Below are 18,223 nucleotides of genomic sequence, written 5' to 3'. Positions count from 1 at the left end.
TAGTTATTTTCTTAGCTGTGCGGTTGGGCCACGAAACCTAGGATTACACACCCCTTATTCAAATCATACATGGTGATGTCACCGTGGCCTCAGCCCGAGCGTTTAAAATTAACAATTATGGTTTTAGTATACTATGTTATATGAAATCCGAGTGGGTGAATGTGCTTACTTTGAGTATATGGAACATCAATGGTTATATTTAACAATACAAAAACGAGTTCTTTTATGCAGGTTACTGGGGTGCAGTCGACTTGTTTGGAGTTTATACATCAGTTTAGTTAGCGATTTGATGATAAAATTAAATGGTGATGCAGTGACTTCATGTTTTCTTTAGCTTTAGATGGTTGATTCGTGTATCAACCTTGTGTGATCCATGATGTAATCATTTGTCATACTTAAATTTTGATAATGCAACAAAAGGCTGCATGAATGATCAATTGTTGCAGAAGCTGGGGCTATGTCCCCATTTCCAAAAAATTAAAAACATTATGTACTTAAAAGGCTGCATGAATCAATTGTTGGTGCGGAGTACTATGTAGTGCCTATGGATATATTTTCAAGGAGTTCATTATTATATCTGTATTTGATGGATTATTCATGGCATGACTTTTCTCTGGGTAGGTTCATGTCACAAGTTCTTAAGAATCTTACATCTCTTCATTTAGCTTGGCCGTATTCACGATTTTTTTCATAATTATCAAAGATTCCAAGGTGTAAAATCTAAATACATATGATGCTCACCCGAAACAACCATACTCATTGTTTAGTTTACGAACATGTATCAATATTCTTATCTTTCACTTATTAGTATAGAATTCATTATCGTTGACGGGACCTTAAACCCCTTCTCCAACACGATAGTCGCCCGTCACAATGACTTTGTCAGAAATGACTTCAAGCAGGCGTGGAACCCGTCGGTGGTAACGTCCTCCTCTCGTAGTCTTTATTTACAAAGAAATATATATTAATATCCAGAAACACCAATTACACCTAGCCTCCGCACCAACATAACATTAAAAACTAGCTGATACATTAAGGGTGCACACAACCAAAAAAAAAAAAAACACCGCCACAATGATCTCCCACTCGTTACTCAAAGAGCACCGCCAAATCTGAATCCCTGATCAAGTGCTGCTGCTCCACTCACCGATCGAGGTCGTAGCTACAAAGCTTCAATCACTAGCATATGGCCAGGGATATTGTGAGCACAACAAGCTTGGATATTTTTGCAGGAGCAATATGATTACCTTTTTTTCGAGAATACACATTGGGAAGGTGTATCAATCACATAGAATGATGCCAAAGAAGGCAATGTGCATGCTGTCCACAAGGGGGGGGGGGGGAGCTCCCCGCCAAAGCCTACTCTCCTAACTGCCACAAGAGAAGTCTACGTTCTTAAAAAAAACAGTTCCACGGAAAAGCTTGGCCACGCGCCACATGTCATATTGCTCCTTGATCTTCTCTTTGATGGTCCATTGAAGAAAATGTCGTTCTGTGCCTCCAAGTGCACCAGAAGACCAGCAAGATCACTATCCATATATCCCGCCAATGCGTCTTCGGCCAGGAACAGGAGGACCACCAGTCCAGTAAGTCCGAATCCACGTTCAGAAGCTAGTCCGCCCTACCCCATTGGGCGAGTGCCCAAGACCAAACATGCCGTGTCACCACATAACCCAGGAGTAGGTGCTGCACAGTGTTGGTTCCTGGTCACAGAGCGGGCAAGACACCGGGCAGGGCAGTCCCCGGCGCTGTAACCTTCCGGCCATCGAATAGTGATTCCGCGAGGTCAACCAAGCAAACAACTTACAGTTGTACGGTGCCCGCGATCTCTAGATCACCTGGGTGATGTTAGCTTTCGTCAAGCCAGCGAAGAAAGCTTCATACGCAGACTTGGAAGAGTAGCTTCCATCCCCCGACCAACACCAGACGAGCACATCGTCTTGTTCCGAAGTCAGGGTAACAGGCAAAGCAGATACTACTTACTATTTACTTATGGGTAGCGAGGAGGTGTCAGCAAAAAAATCATGAGGTTGAATATGCCAGTGACAAAAAAAAACCTAGACCATTGTACTACTAGATTCTGTTTGTTATTGTTGATACATGGTCTGCTTTAACATCAGAACCCGCATATTTGCGATAACAGTCAGTTCTTCAGAAGCAAGTTGCTTATTTTAGAACATTGACTGCGCGAGTGCAGTGCAATATAAGTTCTAGTATGTTGCATTTAACCTTTTAGTTTGCACCTTACATGGTCTAGGATACTGTAGACGTACCTTCATGAATTAACCCTTTGCAACCATGCTTCTCTATTTCACTTTACAGAAAGATGCGTTGCTTTCACCATGTTCGAGGAGTTTGCATCGGCGAAAGAACCCATGCAGATCTGGCCGCTATACCATCCAAATTAGTACTCTCCACATTTTCTAAAGAAGTTTCGCAATTTTTTCTAAATACAGATGAATATATGGCTAAAATATATCTATATATCTCCGCATCTAGATAAAGTTGAGAAGCTTTTAGGAAAGGAGGAAGTACTAGGTATGTCAACATTTTTCTTGCAACAGAATTTGTGCTCACAACACACTGACATCATTCATTACGTTCTGAACCTGCAGCACCAGCAGGAGAATCAACACCCGAATAAACTTTGATGTGGTTATTGACTCAGTAGTAGCTGGTACCTCGGAAGCACCGATACTTCAAAGTCTGCCGTGTTCGCGTATAATACTCTGCCGATACTTCGATACACGGGCGATACACGTATCCTAGGAGTATCGGCTTTTCTTATTTTAGAAAAAAAAAGAAAAAAAATGCCGATACACCACCGATACACCGCCAGAAACATCATCGGCACGGCTAGGACACATGAACGTTGGGAAGCCCAATCAAAGCCCACTAGTGACCCTAATAGCCAGTGCCCTATCTATCTATTTGCTTGATTAACCATGGAAGTGGTTTGGATTAAGGTCTCAGGAGTAAGCGCGCTGCCACCGTCGCCGTCTGGGGTCGCTCGCCGCCGTCTAGAATCGCCTCCCCGCAATCTGGAATCGTTCTCTCTTCCGCAGCCTCAATTATTCTTGGACTTCACAAGTTATTGCATAGCATTTCATTAATTTTATATGTATATTCGCCATATCTCTGTATTGTTGTTTCTAGAAATTGCCGTATCGCGTATCCCTGTATCCGTATCGCCGTATCTGTCTGGCCGTATCGGTGCTTCTTAGCCTGGTACTCTGGGCCAACCAAACGGTGGCCGAGCTTGTCCTGATCCTGCAGCTGCATTTAGCCCCTTATGAAAGAAGGGCAAACCATGACCAGAGTCTTGAGCAAATAAATGGGCATCTCCCTCTGTACATAGCTGACAATCCCACAGAAGGATTTCTATTCTTCTGAATAAGTGGGTGAAGTGGACTGCTTCAACTGTACATGTATGTGTTAGGAAGTAGTAGCAGTATAAAAGTTGCTGATTACTTAGAAGTAGCATTTCCTGGTATTTTTCTGCTGATTAAAACAATTATGATGTAAGCTGTGTAAAAATGCTAACCGGCCTTATTTTTCAGTGCATAATCTGTTGATCTTCTGTAGAAAATCCTGCATGTGGGAGATGGAATGTTTTTGATTTCCCCAGCTCCCAGCAGTGATGTATTACCCGCTTGATAGTATAGGCATTTGATTTCTGCCTTTGCATATATGGAATGGAAACTGGGTCTCACTGCTTGAAGACTGGCTCTATTGTCAGTTTAATTGCTCCATGCATGTTTGTACTTGCCATTCGTCGCTTGCTCTGTCAGATTTATGGTTCCTATTCATTGTGATCACAAATGATCTTGTCGATGAAGCTACGAGAATGTTGATTCTTTCCAGTCTTTCTAGCTTCAAGATGAAGATGTGGCTCTCTATGTCGAATATGCCAAATCCTGAATGGACGTTTCCCTGTGATGAACACGAAGGGTACTGTCCATTGCCCTTCTGAATTCATGTGAACTTTCAGTGATCATTTCTAAACAATATTTCGACAATTTTGATCTTAATGCATGAGTCAGGATACTTTCTCATAAACTGAAGAAAAACATTACACAGATTTAAAGAACAAAGTTACAGTAAAATGAGGTTGAAACATTTCACAATCGAAGCGTATCTGTTAGCTACGTTCCCCCTTGTGGTGATTGCGTGGCTGTTAACACAAGGTTGAAACATTTCACATCGTCTCTTCTCTATCACTAAATTATTAATCGTTTCATAATAAGTAACACCCTTGTGGTACTGATTGCGCGATAATTTATAATGTTGATGCATCTTTTTCTGCATATGAGAATCCTGGACCATCGCCGTTCATCAGACCTGAAGCATTAGCTCCTGGAGGTTCAGATACAGAGTAAAACCAGCAAGGAATTAGCACAAGGCCACAGCTCCTTGAGGTACAGCCGGTGACACCACCATGCACAGGCTAGATGAGTCTGGTAACTCCAGTGATGGCGGCGCACTGAAGTTACTCCCAAACACCAGCTGCTCCTTGAGCTTGTCGAGCGCTTCTCGCATCCAGTCGTATCGACAGAGACCGTCCACCTCACGAACTGGCACCTGAATAACAGACATACATAAAATTCAGTTACCCAAGAGTTTCTGAACATATAAACTCAAAATTCTGCATCTATGAGACATGCTCACCCATCTCCTGCCATGGGTGATCTGCTCAGGCCATGATTCCAGCAGCTCAGTGACCTGGAGTGCAAACATGAAGCCCTTGCAAGACCCTTCCTGTCCACAACTGCTCTGCTTGCTCTTGCTCTTGAAGATCCACTCTCCTAGTGGAGCCCCCTGAATTGAAGCCACCTTCAGTTTTACTAACTTTTCATGTAACGCATGTGCAAGAAATGTATTTCATATTGTTTTAGTCAGAGTAGCATGGTAGCAGTACTTGTGCAGCATATGACTTAATTGACCGGCCACCTAAATAACCAAGGATTGGTATATTTGTTGCTACTTGCAAAAGAAATTGAGAAAACTTGAAATACCCATCATGCGTGGCAGCTCTTGTAATTTAGTACGTTGATACATTCTGCATTCCTATCATTGCGTAGATTAGGGCATCTCCAGCGACCCGACATAAACGGACCAACCTGGTCCATTTTGGTCCGCGCAGACACGAGGACAACGAAAAGCTTGCTGAGAGGCCGGACGCAAATAGACTAGGAATGCGTAGCCGCGGACGTGCCACGGACCGTTCGCATGTCCTCCCGCGTAGTCCTCGGGCCTGCCTAGCAGCGACCGAGCGGCCGCTTCGCCTTCTGCCCTGCCATCAAAGCTGATAGCTCAACTCCTACGCCGGCATTGATGATGGCCACCCATCGTCCTTATTAAAGGCAAGCGGCAGCACGCGCCATTCCTGCATCAATCGTCATTGCACTTGTTCCCCAGACCACCGGCGGATGAAGCATTCTCCCCCACCGGCACCATCGATAGATGTTGGGTGTCCTGGCATGAGGCCACCGAGCTCACCAAGTATGGCATCCTCATGCAGCCTGAAGCGAGAACGGTGCAGAAAGGCTTTGCTATCAGCTTGGGTCAGGTTCCCATGCCGCCACTGCCGAAGGACTTCGGCGACAAGGTGTTCCGCCGCAGGCAGAAGCATGCGTTGTGGCTCGACCCAAAGTACCACACATATAGCGAGTACTGGCCGGCGCTATTACACGAGGAGGCTTCAATGGCAAGTACCCACCACCGGAGAACAAGACCGAGCGGAAGGTCCGGACGGACCGTCAAGGACGCCATCAAGAACGCCCGCAAAGTAGCCTTCATTCAGTCAGCTACGGAGACCGACAATGTCACCGCGACTCCATGAGGACGAATAGGGGGCTGCTGGTGGACTCTGGCGGCTCGGGCACCAGGCCCGAGCGACAAGCATCCGACGACGAAGAGTTTTTTTTAATTATTTTTTATGTATCTTTGTTTCTTCTCTTGCTTCATCATTTTTTTATGAGATATTCCCATCTTAAAGTAAAACATAATATGGTGTTTTCCATCTTTTACATCAGGTCGTTGGGACTACCCCGAACCCAAATGGACAAGCCGGATGAGATGGCCGATTCCTTGTCCACGGCCTAACCTAAACAAACCAAAACGGATACATTTGGTGTTCGAAATGGGATGGGCCACTAGAGATGCCCTTGGTACTCTAAAATGATTAGTTTCATTTCAAAACATATATTTTTCTTGCAATATACCATAACGGTCCAAAATCACCCTACAACGAAGGTCAAAAAGCAAAAGAAAAACATAACGCTCCAAAAATAACATTGCTTTCTACAGTCAACAACCACCGGTACGCGGTAACTGACTTTTCCAAGCTGCTAGCCACTTAACATTGACCAAATTCTATCCATTCCATCCAAATGCAAAGAAAAGACATTGCCATGAGAGTGACCCATCATGGCATTACACACATGTTCTTGATTATTAACTAGTATTATTACTATTTTATATGCCACGTCACCAGGGGAGAGAGGGAGGGATAGAGAGAGAGAAGGGGGCAGGCAGGCACGTACGTTTATAATGCCTTTGACGCCGGCTTCCTCAAAGGCCTCCCTGCAGGCAGCTTCCTCGACACTCTCATCGTCTTCCCATCCACCCTGCACAGACCAGACCAGCCACATCACAACCTTGTCACCTAGAGCTTTCCCATGGCAGTTTCTAGATCTTAAACTTCTATATAGGCAATTATTCAGATTCCTCACATGATTGAACAGATTTTATTGTGTATCGTCATATAATTTCGTCTATATTGATTGGCTCACCTTTGGAAAGATGAGATCCATTCGCTTCGGTGTCGATATCATGAGCACTTGGAGCTTGTCCAGCACATGATCATCCTTCAGACAGCAGCTATTGTCTACATCGTCGTCCTTGAGCATGTAAGGGATGCATCTGTTCAAGGAAAAAAGAGACATGCTTAAGATGGCACCTATGATATATGTAGAGCCTATACCGAAAAGTTTTTTTTACAGATTTGCGATGTTATTTTCCTCTTCATTCATCTACAACTTAGTTAATCTGGTTTAGTTTGCATCGGGTCATTTCGGCACCAAATACACACTAAATCCTAACAGTAGAGTTTTTTTGCTTGCTCTTCCGAACGTCTGTGTAATTTCATGTGGCTACCCAGGTGTTGGAGAGATCGATCTGATTTGGTTTGTAATTAAGGCGAGCTTTGGAGTCCAATGAAGAGATTAATGAATGATGATGAAGGAAACATGTAATAAGTTAAGTACCCTGAGACAAGTCGATAACATCCTTCATACCGCTGCCGGTCGCGTCCCTGCCTCGCGCAAACCATGTCCACCACCGAGGATGAAGACGCCATGTTTTCTTGGCTCGATAATTCCGTTTCCTTATCTCAACAAGAACCTATACACACAATTTACACTTCTAGGTCATAAACTGACTTCCTGAGCTTGCACACATGTATCTGAGCTGCTTAATTACACCATCAGCTACTAATGATCTATAAATAGAGAGACACTGTAAGAGTTAGCTAGCTAGCTCACCTCAAGTGGAGAAATCCAATAGCAACACCAAATCCAACTCCGCCTCGTAACACCAGCAAGCATCAATTCGTATCCTTCCTGATGTCACAAGCTTCTCCGAGCTGCATGCCACTGGCACCAAGAATCTCTTGCTTTGCATTCGTCCACTGCTTCCAGCTCTAGATTTGGGTGCCCACTAGGTGCCTAATCTGATTGGATGTTATTCAGAACCCAATGCTCCAAGAATCAAATCCTTATCTCTTTAGCTAGGTCGTAGCCAAATAGCTATAGCTAGCTTTGGATTTGATCCAATCCGAATTACTACACACAAAGTACCTGGAGATGGGGGATTCTAGCATCTTGCGGTTCTTGGAGCTATTTATAGGACTGAACAAGAGATTTCTCAGCAATTTGCACCAAACCCCTTCAAATTTTCTACCAGTTTAAAGTGACTCCTTCCTTATATTGATTTTTCTGTCACCTGGTCAATGGGTGCGTGCACTTTCTTTGTGTCAACTAACCCATTTTTACTAGGAGACCGCCAACATAGACGAAGAATCTGCTTGATCGTTTATGTTTGCAGTGAGTCGTATAAAATTGGATATTTTTATTTTCCCTAGAAAGTGGCTTGCTGAATCTCTCATTTTTGCGATAATTATAATACCTCCGTTCGGAAATATAATCATTTTTAGAAAGATAAATCAGACTTCTAAAAAAGAAATATTTCAGAACGGAGGTAATAGTACTGTAGAACTTCTAGTCTCTATCAGGTCAACTGTGACTATACCTGGGCATGGGAAGCCCGGCCCGAACGGCCCGACCCGACCCGGCCCGAAAATCCCGGGCCGGGCTGGGCTTTTTCTCTCTATCGGGCCGGGCTCGGGCCGTCATTTTTCAGCCAGTAACTAAATCGGGCCGGGCTCGGGCCACAGGAAAATGCAAATTACCATTAGATCGGGCCGGGCCATCGGGCCAGCCCGGAAAAAACCGGGCTTTTCGGGCCGCGGGCCGGGCTCGGGCCAAAGTTTGCTAAAAGTTGGTCGGGCCGGGCCGGGCTCGGGCCAAGGATTTCCCGTCGGGCTTTTTTCGGGCCAGCCCAAAGCCCGGCCCGGCCCGAGAAATGCCCAGGAAGAACTGTGACACATTGCAGATATTAAATAAGTGAATTCTCAGGTGTGGTAGAATCATTTGCTTTTTATCGGTTGATGAGGCCTACATAGTAGCACTTTACACCAAACTAGAAGGACCCCGCGCACGTGCTGCGCCCGTTATTTCATGGGAGTGACTAGGGAGCAGTCCACTGAGAAATCGTTAGAGCATCCCCACTCGTTGGCGCTCCCCACGCCCAAATCCGGCGAAATTTTCGTCCGGATTGGAGGAAGATTTGGCGTGGGGAGGAGTAGTTTCCCAGTCGTGTGCTCCCCAAGCGGCGTTTCTCGGGGGAAAAGAGGATGGCTCGGGGAATCCGGACGAAAGAGGAGACACGTGGGCGTGGGCGGTTGGTTTAGCTTCATCCGGAGTCCCCGGGAGACCCCCGGGAAACCGAGGATGGCATGGGGAGTCCGGACGAAAATAGGCTCAAATCCGGACCAAAACGAGAAACCGGGGACCTGACTGGGCCGTTTTTCGCCGTCCGGATGAAAAAAAGTGGCCGTGGGGGGCTCTGTGGGGAGACGAGTGGAGATGCTCTTACGTCTCAGTCGACGCCGTACGAGCATGCAGCGAGCAGCATCAGCCCACTTCTACGACGCGCATGCACAGCAGCATTGCTAGCTAGCTAGCTTCCTACCTATTGCAGAACATATCGTACTCCGTACATCCATTTAATTTGGACGAAGCTGACTAACGATAGTGTATATTCCACTTAGCTTAGTATTGGCACTTCACCGAAAATAAAAAAATTAGACATTTAACTTAGACATTTTCTGAAATTTAACTCAAAAGTGCCAGTGATTTAAAATATAAGAACAAGCAAAAAAAAAGATAAACATATGGAAACCAGAAAAATATGTTAGTTGCACGTTTCTTGAGAAAGGTGCAACTCATATGAAAAATAATCAGTCGCTAGTTTTACACATTGTTGGACAAAAGTGTAACTCCTATAAAAAACTTTTAGTTGCACATTTCTATAGAAAAGCGTAACTCATATCAATAACCATAACTCATATCAATAACCAGTTGCTAGTTGCACATTTCCCGAGAAAAAATGCAACTCAAATTGAAATCGGATGGAGTTGCGCTTTTTTGACAAAAGTGCAACTCACATCGAATATAGGTTGCTAATTGCACATTCTTGAGAAATGTGTAACTCGTACCAAAAATAGGTAGCTAGTTTACACATTGTTGGAGAAAAGTGCAACTTGTAAAAAAAATTCTAGTTGCACATTTCTATAGAAAAGTGTAACTCATATCGATAAACGATTGCTAGTCTCACATTTCTCAAAAAAAAAAAAATACAACTTATATTGAAATCGGATGGAGTTGCACATTTTTTAAAAAAAAGTGCAACTCACATCGAATATAGGTTGCTAATTCCATATTTATTGAGAAAAGTGCAACTCATACCCAATATTCGGTTTCTAGTTTACACATTGTTGGAGAAAATTGCGACTCGTATAAAAAACTTCTAGTTGCACATTTCTATAGAAAAATGTAAATTGTATCAATAACTGATTGGTAGTTGCATATTTCTTGAGAAAAAATGCAACTCGTATTGAAATTGGATGGATTTAAGTATTTCTTGAGAAAAGTGCATGTATATTGAAAAAACCCTACTCGGTAATGAACGGTCTTGAGAAAATAAAAGCGTGACTTGTAAAATAACATGATAAAAATTAGAAAAATACTGGTTGTACTTTTGTTGACAAACGGTGCAATTATGGAGAAAATTTAAATCTATTTAAATGACAAAAAATACCAACATAAATAACAAAAAAGAAAATACAAATAAATCATGGTTGCACTTTTCTTGACGAGTTAGTTGCACATTTCTTTAAAGGTCAACATGGAAATGAAATAAAAAGGTATACAGATAATATAAATAATGAGAAAGAAGGCAAAAGAAAAAACAAAAAAGTATCATAACAAATGCAGTCTAATTGCTCTTTGAACTATATGGAAACAAACCGGTGAAATTATCTATATAATACTGTCGTAGTGATTTATCGTCATTAAGAGCTAGTGGCTTGCTGGTATGGATCTGTTGGTGCGATTTCGGAAGACGTGGGTTCGACTCCGTGCGGCCACGCTATTTTTTTTCTCGCCTCTGTTCAGTTTGCACGAATCTTACAGAATTATCCAACGGTTCTTAGGTCGACTGAGACATAAGAAAATCTCAGTCGCCTTAGACTTAGCAAATCCGTTATTTCATAGTCGCCACAGCCCACAGTCATGTATTTAGATCTACCAGTATTGCATATTTGCAAGCATTTGTTAGACGGTAGAAAAAAATAAAGTATACATAGTATATCAACATCAGCAGACGAAATGGTAGAGCCAGCAAGAACTCCAGATTCTCAAAAAAAAAAAAGCAAGAAGAACTCCGTCCCTAGTGCCCTCTACTCCATGGCAGAGGACAATACTCAAAAGTCTATGTGAGCGGTAAGAGCATCTCTAACAGAACCCGTAAAACAGGCCGAAACTGAAAAAGTCCGGCGGATTTACGGGTTCAGGCCGAAACTGGGCCAGAACGGAGCACGAACTCGCGGCCTGGCCCGTAAAACGAGTTCGGGGGCCGGAGAAACTCGGCGGCCGCCCCGTATTAAAAGGGGCCGTGGAGGGGAGTTCGTTTCTAAACCCTACTCCCCTCTGCCGCTACCATTTCCGCCGCCGCCGCTCCCCCTCCTCTCTGACGAGCAATTCTGCCGCCGCTGACGTTGTTGCCGCCACCACCCCTTCGTCCGTAATGGGCCGCGCAAGACACGTAGGTAGGGGAGGGGGCCGAATCGGCGGCGGGAAGCCAGCTCCGACGGCGCTTGGAAGCGGGCGGCACGGAAGTGGCCGCGTGCTTTCGCGCGCCGGGCAGCGTGCGGAGGAGAAACCGAGGAGGCGCCCCCTGCCGGCTCGTGCAGCCCGCCGCTGCCGGCGCTTCCCCCGCGCGGCGACGGCAACGACGACGCAGCCGGGCCGCCTCTAGCCTGCGGCAGCTCGGCGGAGGCGGCGGCGTTCGAGGTGGCCGCGCTCATCGTCGCGTAGAAATCGCCGGCGCGGAAAACCCCCGCCGCCGCAAGAACTGCCCCGGTGACAATCCGGGGCCTAATCTAGTAGTTTAGGTCTAAGATTATCGAATGTAGCTAGAACTAGAACTGCTACGTATTTTGCCAAGTTTAATGTAAATTATTGACGAATGTTGCTCGGTCAGAGCAAAATGGGTTCAATCTCGCTAAATCGTCGCATCACAATTTTCCCGCGTCGCAGTTCGCGTTTTCGATTTCTAATCTGTGCCATCATAAAATACAACTAAAATGAACAGTTCGGGAGACCGAACTCTAGGTTTTCGGTTCGCAGATTTACAGGCTCTGCCCGAGATGCTCTAAGCTCATGAAATCATGGATCAACAACGATGTCATTCCATCTGCTCATCTAAAAGGAAAAAAAAAATCATCCATGGGCAGGGCTAAATCTATTTTTTTTTTTTTTTTGCTATTGCGTTTCATTTCATCGAACATGAAGAGTTTTGATTACAGGTCAAGAGAATGACTCGTAGTGCACATCCCAGTCTGATCTCTGATGGTAGCACTAATCTCAGGCCAGGAGCTCTTGCCCGAGCCCACATGGTGGCCTCCTCTTTGTTTTTTTGCCATCACATGTTGGGTGGATGACTGTGCTCTGGCTAAATCTATTTTAATGGTCACTTGGTAACAAGCTTTCTTTCTATCAGCTTTTAGGAAAATAAATATCAATAGTATCCAACAGCTACCGAAATGTTTCAAGGCAGGCCATGTACAGAACAGTTTTTGACCATATCTGCTATCTTGGAAATGCAATGCAAGATATAACACTAAATTTCCATGTCTTCTGGTTTGAACTAAACATCAACTATTATAATATAATACCTACGAAATCTGGAGATGCTCCAAGCATTAACAATGAACAAACTTTGGCAAAACTTCGCTGTATTTTGCCAGCCAACCAGTATGATCATGTAGAGGGAAACAGAGCAAACCCACGGCCCCACCGACAGGTCACCGACAGGTGGGCCGCAAAAGCCGACCTGCTCTGAACAAGCACAGCTTCCCATTCCGGGAGCAGTGTTTTGAGGAGATATGGAACGATAAATTTATCAAACGATGATTTTTTTTTCAATCAACTGATGCCTTGCCCACATACATGCAGCCATAACAGCAGATGCATCAGTGATTAAAATAAGTTATGCAGAAACAGATCCGCAGCTAATATTCTCTCTCAAATCTAGCAATACCAAAGACCCACTCAGTTCGGTTCGTATATCAGCCCAGGGGTAGGTTCTGCTCTGGTTCAGCCAGCTCAATCTTCCTGTTTCAACACCATAAACAGTCGATCTCGTGCTCAAACTTCGCAGTGCAGCATCCGCAGTTCGCGACTTGTTTCGAAGTGTGTGTTGTTTTGGAGGTATGCCTCCATGTGGACTGAAACGTCGTATGCATGCAAATAGTTATCTTCTAGTATTTCGAAGCTGAATCACAAGCAGTCAAGTACAGATATATGCAAAAAATGTGGCACACTGGTTACTAAATGAGATGCCATATATGCAAGCAAATGCTCCATGTACAAAACAGAATAAGTATAGCAGATGCAACACTATACCCAGTGGACTATAACATTATGTACCTTATCATGAACTTTCCTGATCAAGCACTACTTCTATTTCATACTCATACTAAAACTACTATAAAGATACTAAATTTTGCCATTGTAGTGGAATGTTTCTGAAGCTACTAAAATACTACCTATAGTGAAAAGTAAAAGGTGCCACCTACTAATATTTGTACCGAACAGTGCAATCCATTATATATATCACATGCCATATTTTCCTCTTTTTCCCTGAGAGTATATTTGTTGCATGCCACCCAGGATTACTTGACTAAGATCAGACCAACAGACATAGAAGAAAACCAGCAAAACGAATGACAACTCAAGAAGGCAGATTACTTACGAAGTTGTAAAGGAGAGAATAACCCTCCAGGGATAATACAACGTGGACTGATAGAACCTTTTGCTCCTTTCTTCAACTGAATCAATTAGAACAGATGCGTATGCAGAACACTGGTGTATTCAAAATTCTGCTCTGCGCCAGTGGAACTTAGCAGTTTCAACGGAGACACACAACTGCTGTAAAGAAAATTGAAAGAAATATAAACAAACAGTTAAATACCAACAGCCCAGTAGGCTTTTACTGTCAAATACCAGCAGCACAGCAATAGTAGCAGAGTATAAAAAAAAGATAACTACAGTGTCCTGGTTCAGAAAGTATTGCATTGACATGTGTTCACCTTGGACCAGTGCTTCTAATTTGTAAAACATCTTTTGCTAGTGACAGAAAAGGAAGTTATTTGCATTTTCTTAGAAAAAAAAGGAGGGAAGAGTGGAACCATGCCACTACAAACTTTGCAACTTTGAAAAATATCACTGACTGAGTAGGATATGTCCAGTGTGGGTCGAAAGTTCAAATACAGTGGACTATTTCACCTCATGTCTTATTTTTCAGCACCACTTCCTAAAAGATCAACGAGGCTGACAGTACAAAGTAGAAGCATTAACATATGTTAGTGTTCCCTCTCTGCTCTCTCTCACTTCTCTCTGTTCTCTCGAGTAAAAGCACAAGATGAAGGACTAGAACTACAAAGGAGAACAAACGATAGTTTCAGGCAGTGGATGCCTTCTTCTATTAGCTTGTGCAGCAACGGATGCTACACTACACGGCAACAAATGCCTACAGAACTTAGCAACCTATGCTTAGTTCCCCATACTTGCCCCAACAACTGCTGCTAGGACCCCATGCTTGCCCCAGCAGCCTATGCTAGGACCCCATGCTTACCCCAGCAACCTATGCTAGGATAGCAACCCATGCTCAGTTTCCTTCTTACATGGGAGGGGTGGTACCCCTATTTATACTTGTACATGACCCTTTAGATTGTTGCCATGTGGCGCAGTCCAAACCCTACACCATACTTCTAGAGTACTCTACAAACTCTAGATCTTTCATACTACTCCTAAATACTTGACTCTAGAACATTCCTAATTCCAGAGTTCTTCCTACATACCTTGGATACCACATCTAGACGTGCCTACACAACCTATGTGCACTAATTCACACACAGCACGCACACAACCTATGTGTGCTTTTCACACTACAACCTGCACACAACCTATGTGGGCAGGTCACACCATGACAAGATTACATTCTGGCTAACAACATAAACTGATCCATCTTAAAGTGGTAGTATATTTTGACAGTCAGAATGTGCCTGAAGAATGAATACTAAATTGAAGAACTAATTGTTCTACAATCACAAAAATGTTAGTGCATGCCAAACTGAAGAGCTCATCTCTGAAAGCAGATACATATACCTTTTCAAGTGCAAAAAAAGGTACACGTCAAACAAAGCCAACGATTTGGCTATCTATCTTTTAGGATTATTAGGAAGTCATCCTAAAAAATAAGATATGAAATGAAATCCAAAGTTTAATTCTGTAGGATCTGGTGCAGAAAAAATCAGATCAATGTTCTTTATGGCTTTCAGACCAATTCTTTTGCACATATATACCAACATAATTGCTTCTATAATGGCAAGTGTATTGCACATGCAATGTCCTCAACTATGTTTGAGAAACAATGTGAACTCAATAATCACTTCATCTAAAACTCGACACTGAAAATGTAAAAGGTAAAAAGATTTAACCAACATCATAGAGCACAGGAGAAAACACAGCTAACGTCCAGTTCTCAGAAATGTCAGAATGCCACTTGGTCAGAAGTCATTGCTGCTCATTACTACTCTTCCGTAAACAATATACAGCTGATGTGAACAATATACAACTCATTACTGGTTTCCTTGGTACCATTAGGCAACACATACTCCCTCCGTTCATAAATAGATGTCTTAGAGTTATCTAAATTTAGATGTATCTATACACTAAATAGTGTCTACATACATTCAAATTTTGACAAATCTAAGACATCTATTTATGGACAGAGGTAGTAGGTTGTTTGGTGGTTTTCTGATGTGAACTGCGCCTTGCGGGCATCTAACTCCATTTCTTGCTATTTTATCCTCTTTATTTATTTAATTATTTATTTATATGTAGATATGTAGAAGTAGAATTCTACTGTACCTCGCGCAAGATGCTTCACAACAATACATCAGCCATTACTTAGCATACCGATATTCCATTTTCTGCCTGAATATCCAGATCCTAGCAACTATTGTATCCCTACAAACTGTAAAAGAAAATCTACGCTTTTTGCATGGCAACTTTACATGTTCAGTAGAATGGTAATACTCCCTCCGTCCCACGAAGATTGTCTGAGATTTGTCATATTTTAGATGTATCTAGACACTAAATAGCATCTAGATGCATTTAATTTTTCACAAATCCCAGACAATCTTCATGGGATGGAGGGGGTACTTTCCAAGCAAGTCATTTTGTTTTGCCCCAATATTTCTTCAATGCAAAGTCCATTCAATGGCAAGCTCCAAGGAGAAAGAAAAAATACCAGAGAGGGCGAAAGGCTCATTAACGACTTGTAGTAGGCTTGAATCTTTCAAGTTCTAAGCCTCCCCTTGCGCCCTGGGTTCTGCAAGGAAGAATAATGACTAGATTAGCAAAGAGATTGGCATGATATTTATTCAGATTGGCTGGAATAGGATTAGTGGGTAGCAAGTTAGCAACTTAGCATGACATGATAGCAGTCCATAAAACTGCGTGGAATACATAAGAATTTATTGAACCACAAGACATTCAAAATCTGGACCAGACCATTACAGTTCTTACTTACTTTCTTGTAATATTCTGTGGTTCCAATTATAATTATTTTTTCTGCAGTGCAGCCAGATCTTTAACATGTCTTAACTCTTGGAGACTGCAGGGATGTATCATATAAACCGTTTCTTAGTTCAAACCTTCCTAAGGTATCCACATGAAAGAATACAACATAACTTCTTACAGAAGTTTCCAAACATCTTCACAAACTGATATTTGAGCACCGACTTCCTTTGCTACTGAACTTCCAATAATCAATTAATGATATACTAATAACGCTACAGTCTGTGCATTGGTGTACCTATTATGTGTTCTATATATAGTTATTAAGATTAAAGACTTTTAATTCTTCTAAAACTGCACTTAGAGCTATCTCGTAACTTTATTTCAGAACCTTTTATTTGTCCACGACCCATTCAAATAATTAATCATCCCCCATCTTATCGTAAATGCAGACCTTATAACTTCCTGCTCTGTAAGTTGTGCACTAACCAAAAGGCCTATCGAGATTCAACGTCAAACACGTGGCGTAATATGGTTAACAGCAAAAGATCTTTTTCAGAAGAAACTGAATGCATATTCACTTACAACGCTTCCACAGCTCCAGATACCTCCGCTGCCACGATACACTACCCCCCTCCAGTACAACCGCCTCAACCTGCAAAATCGAATTTAAACATGGATCTATGAAGCAATCAACCCAAAGAGCAAGCAAATATCATCTAATACACAAAAAGAGCACCTTCACTATGGACAAAAGATACCAGTTTCTTAAGAAAATGTTGCAGATGTACATCACAAAACTTAGAATGTACATCACAAAACTTAAGAAAAAATGAACTACGATATAACTGACTTGGGATATGCATGACCAAAATTTAGAGAACCTCGTGAGGCTCAGTAATGAATCAAAAAAAGGGCACTAATATTAAAATCAGAACATCAATCTATGGAGATGGAGACCTACATAATCCGTGGAAGAAGAAAACATGCATAACTTTGTTTTTTTTTTTTGAAGACTGGATCCCAACAAGGATGGCCACACTGGTGGATGATTAGGGGAAATTGAATACTATGCAGAATCGAAGAAATTAGGATATGAAACAAGCTGAATATCCAGTGCGGCCACAATCTATGCATATTATAATGAGCTGATAGCCAATTGTTATGTTGAACTAAGAATGAGTCTGGGATATGCGAAAAACATATACAAACAAAATTCAGCAAAGAAATAATAACTGCTATTTCTTAAAGAGGTTTACAAAGATTATTTCTAATTATACTACTTTTGCTAATATTCAAAAATAAGATTTCTAAACTATGCTAATTTCTTGTGTTGGCGTTTTTTTTACAGTAGCCGGCAGTAGTGAGCAGAGCAGAGATGTGGCCGAGCACGACAAACAGCAAGACCAAGGGAGTAGAGTGGGGCGAGTAGGAACGGCTTGAGGGTGAATCCTTACTGAAGGCGATGTGCAGGTACACAATAACGTTGTGTGTGCAAGGAAGTGGCCCAAGGAGCAATGCCACCCCTCGAAACCACAGATCGGGGGAGCGGGGGGAAATGAAGCACAATAGGTGGTAGCTGGCGGACACAAACGTTCTTCGCATTCCGACACATGCGGCCCCTTACAACTCCATAAGTGTATATTGATGTCCTTAATATTCCAATCTAGCTCTGCCACTTTGTTGTATAATATTATTTTTTTATCTAAAGCATCAAGTAATATTTCCTACTCGTG

At 42.7% G+C, this 18,223-nt stretch overlaps 1 protein-coding gene and 1 long non-coding RNA gene across 4 annotated transcripts; both read right to left on the bottom strand.

The window, feature by feature from the left end:
* Positions 1-4,210: 4,210 nt before the first annotated feature.
* Positions 4,211-7,835, bottom strand: LOC124700188 (nudix hydrolase 13, mitochondrial-like). 3 transcript variants are annotated; one of them, XM_047232354.1, is made up of 6 exons: positions 7,545-7,835; positions 7,269-7,404; positions 6,795-6,924; positions 6,546-6,629; positions 4,669-4,818; positions 4,211-4,581 (listed from the first exon to the last, which is right to left on the bottom strand). In XM_047232354.1, the coding sequence occupies exons 2-6, from the start codon at positions 7,358-7,360 to the stop codon at positions 4,393-4,395; spliced, it is 645 nt and encodes a 214-aa protein (XP_047088310.1). In that variant the 5' UTR covers positions 7,361-7,404; positions 7,545-7,835; the 3' UTR covers positions 4,211-4,392. The 3 variants fall into 3 exon arrangements, with proteins under 3 accessions (XP_047088310.1, XP_047088309.1, XP_047088311.1); XM_047232353.1 differs by lacking the exon at positions 7,545-7,835 and having other exon boundaries at positions 7,269-7,455; XM_047232355.1 differs by lacking the exon at positions 7,545-7,835 and having other exon boundaries at positions 7,299-7,455.
* A 5,003-nt stretch (positions 7,836-12,838) lies between these two features.
* LOC124700187 lies at positions 12,839-16,250 on the bottom strand. The gene is made up of 3 exons (XR_007001668.1): positions 16,219-16,250; positions 13,657-13,832; positions 12,839-13,129 (listed from the first exon to the last, which is right to left on the bottom strand). It is a non-coding gene; the product is annotated as an uncharacterized LOC124700187 (long non-coding RNA).
* Between the last annotated feature and the right edge of the window lie 1,973 nt (positions 16,251-18,223).

Source organism: Lolium rigidum, chromosome 3, assembly GCF_022539505.1.
Source record: "Lolium rigidum isolate FL_2022 chromosome 3, APGP_CSIRO_Lrig_0.1, whole genome shotgun sequence".
Taxonomy (NCBI): Eukaryota; Viridiplantae; Streptophyta; class Magnoliopsida; order Poales; family Poaceae; genus Lolium; species Lolium rigidum.
Note: the sequence above shows the minus strand (reverse complement) of the source record. Positions and strands in the feature narration are given on the sequence as shown.

Coding starts and splice junctions, on each gene's coding strand:
- LOC124700188 (XM_047232354.1), bottom strand. CDS start 7,360: ATGGCGTCTTCATCCTCGGTGGTGGACATGGTTTGCGCGAGGCAGGGA. Junction 6,630..6,794: donor TGGATCTCATCTTTCCAAAG/GTGAGCCAATCA, acceptor TGGTCTGTGCAG/GGTGGATGGGAAGACGATGA. Junction 4,582..4,668: donor TCACCCATGGCAGGAGATGG/GTGAGCATGTCT, acceptor TCTGTTATTCAG/GTGCCAGTTCGTGAGGTGGA.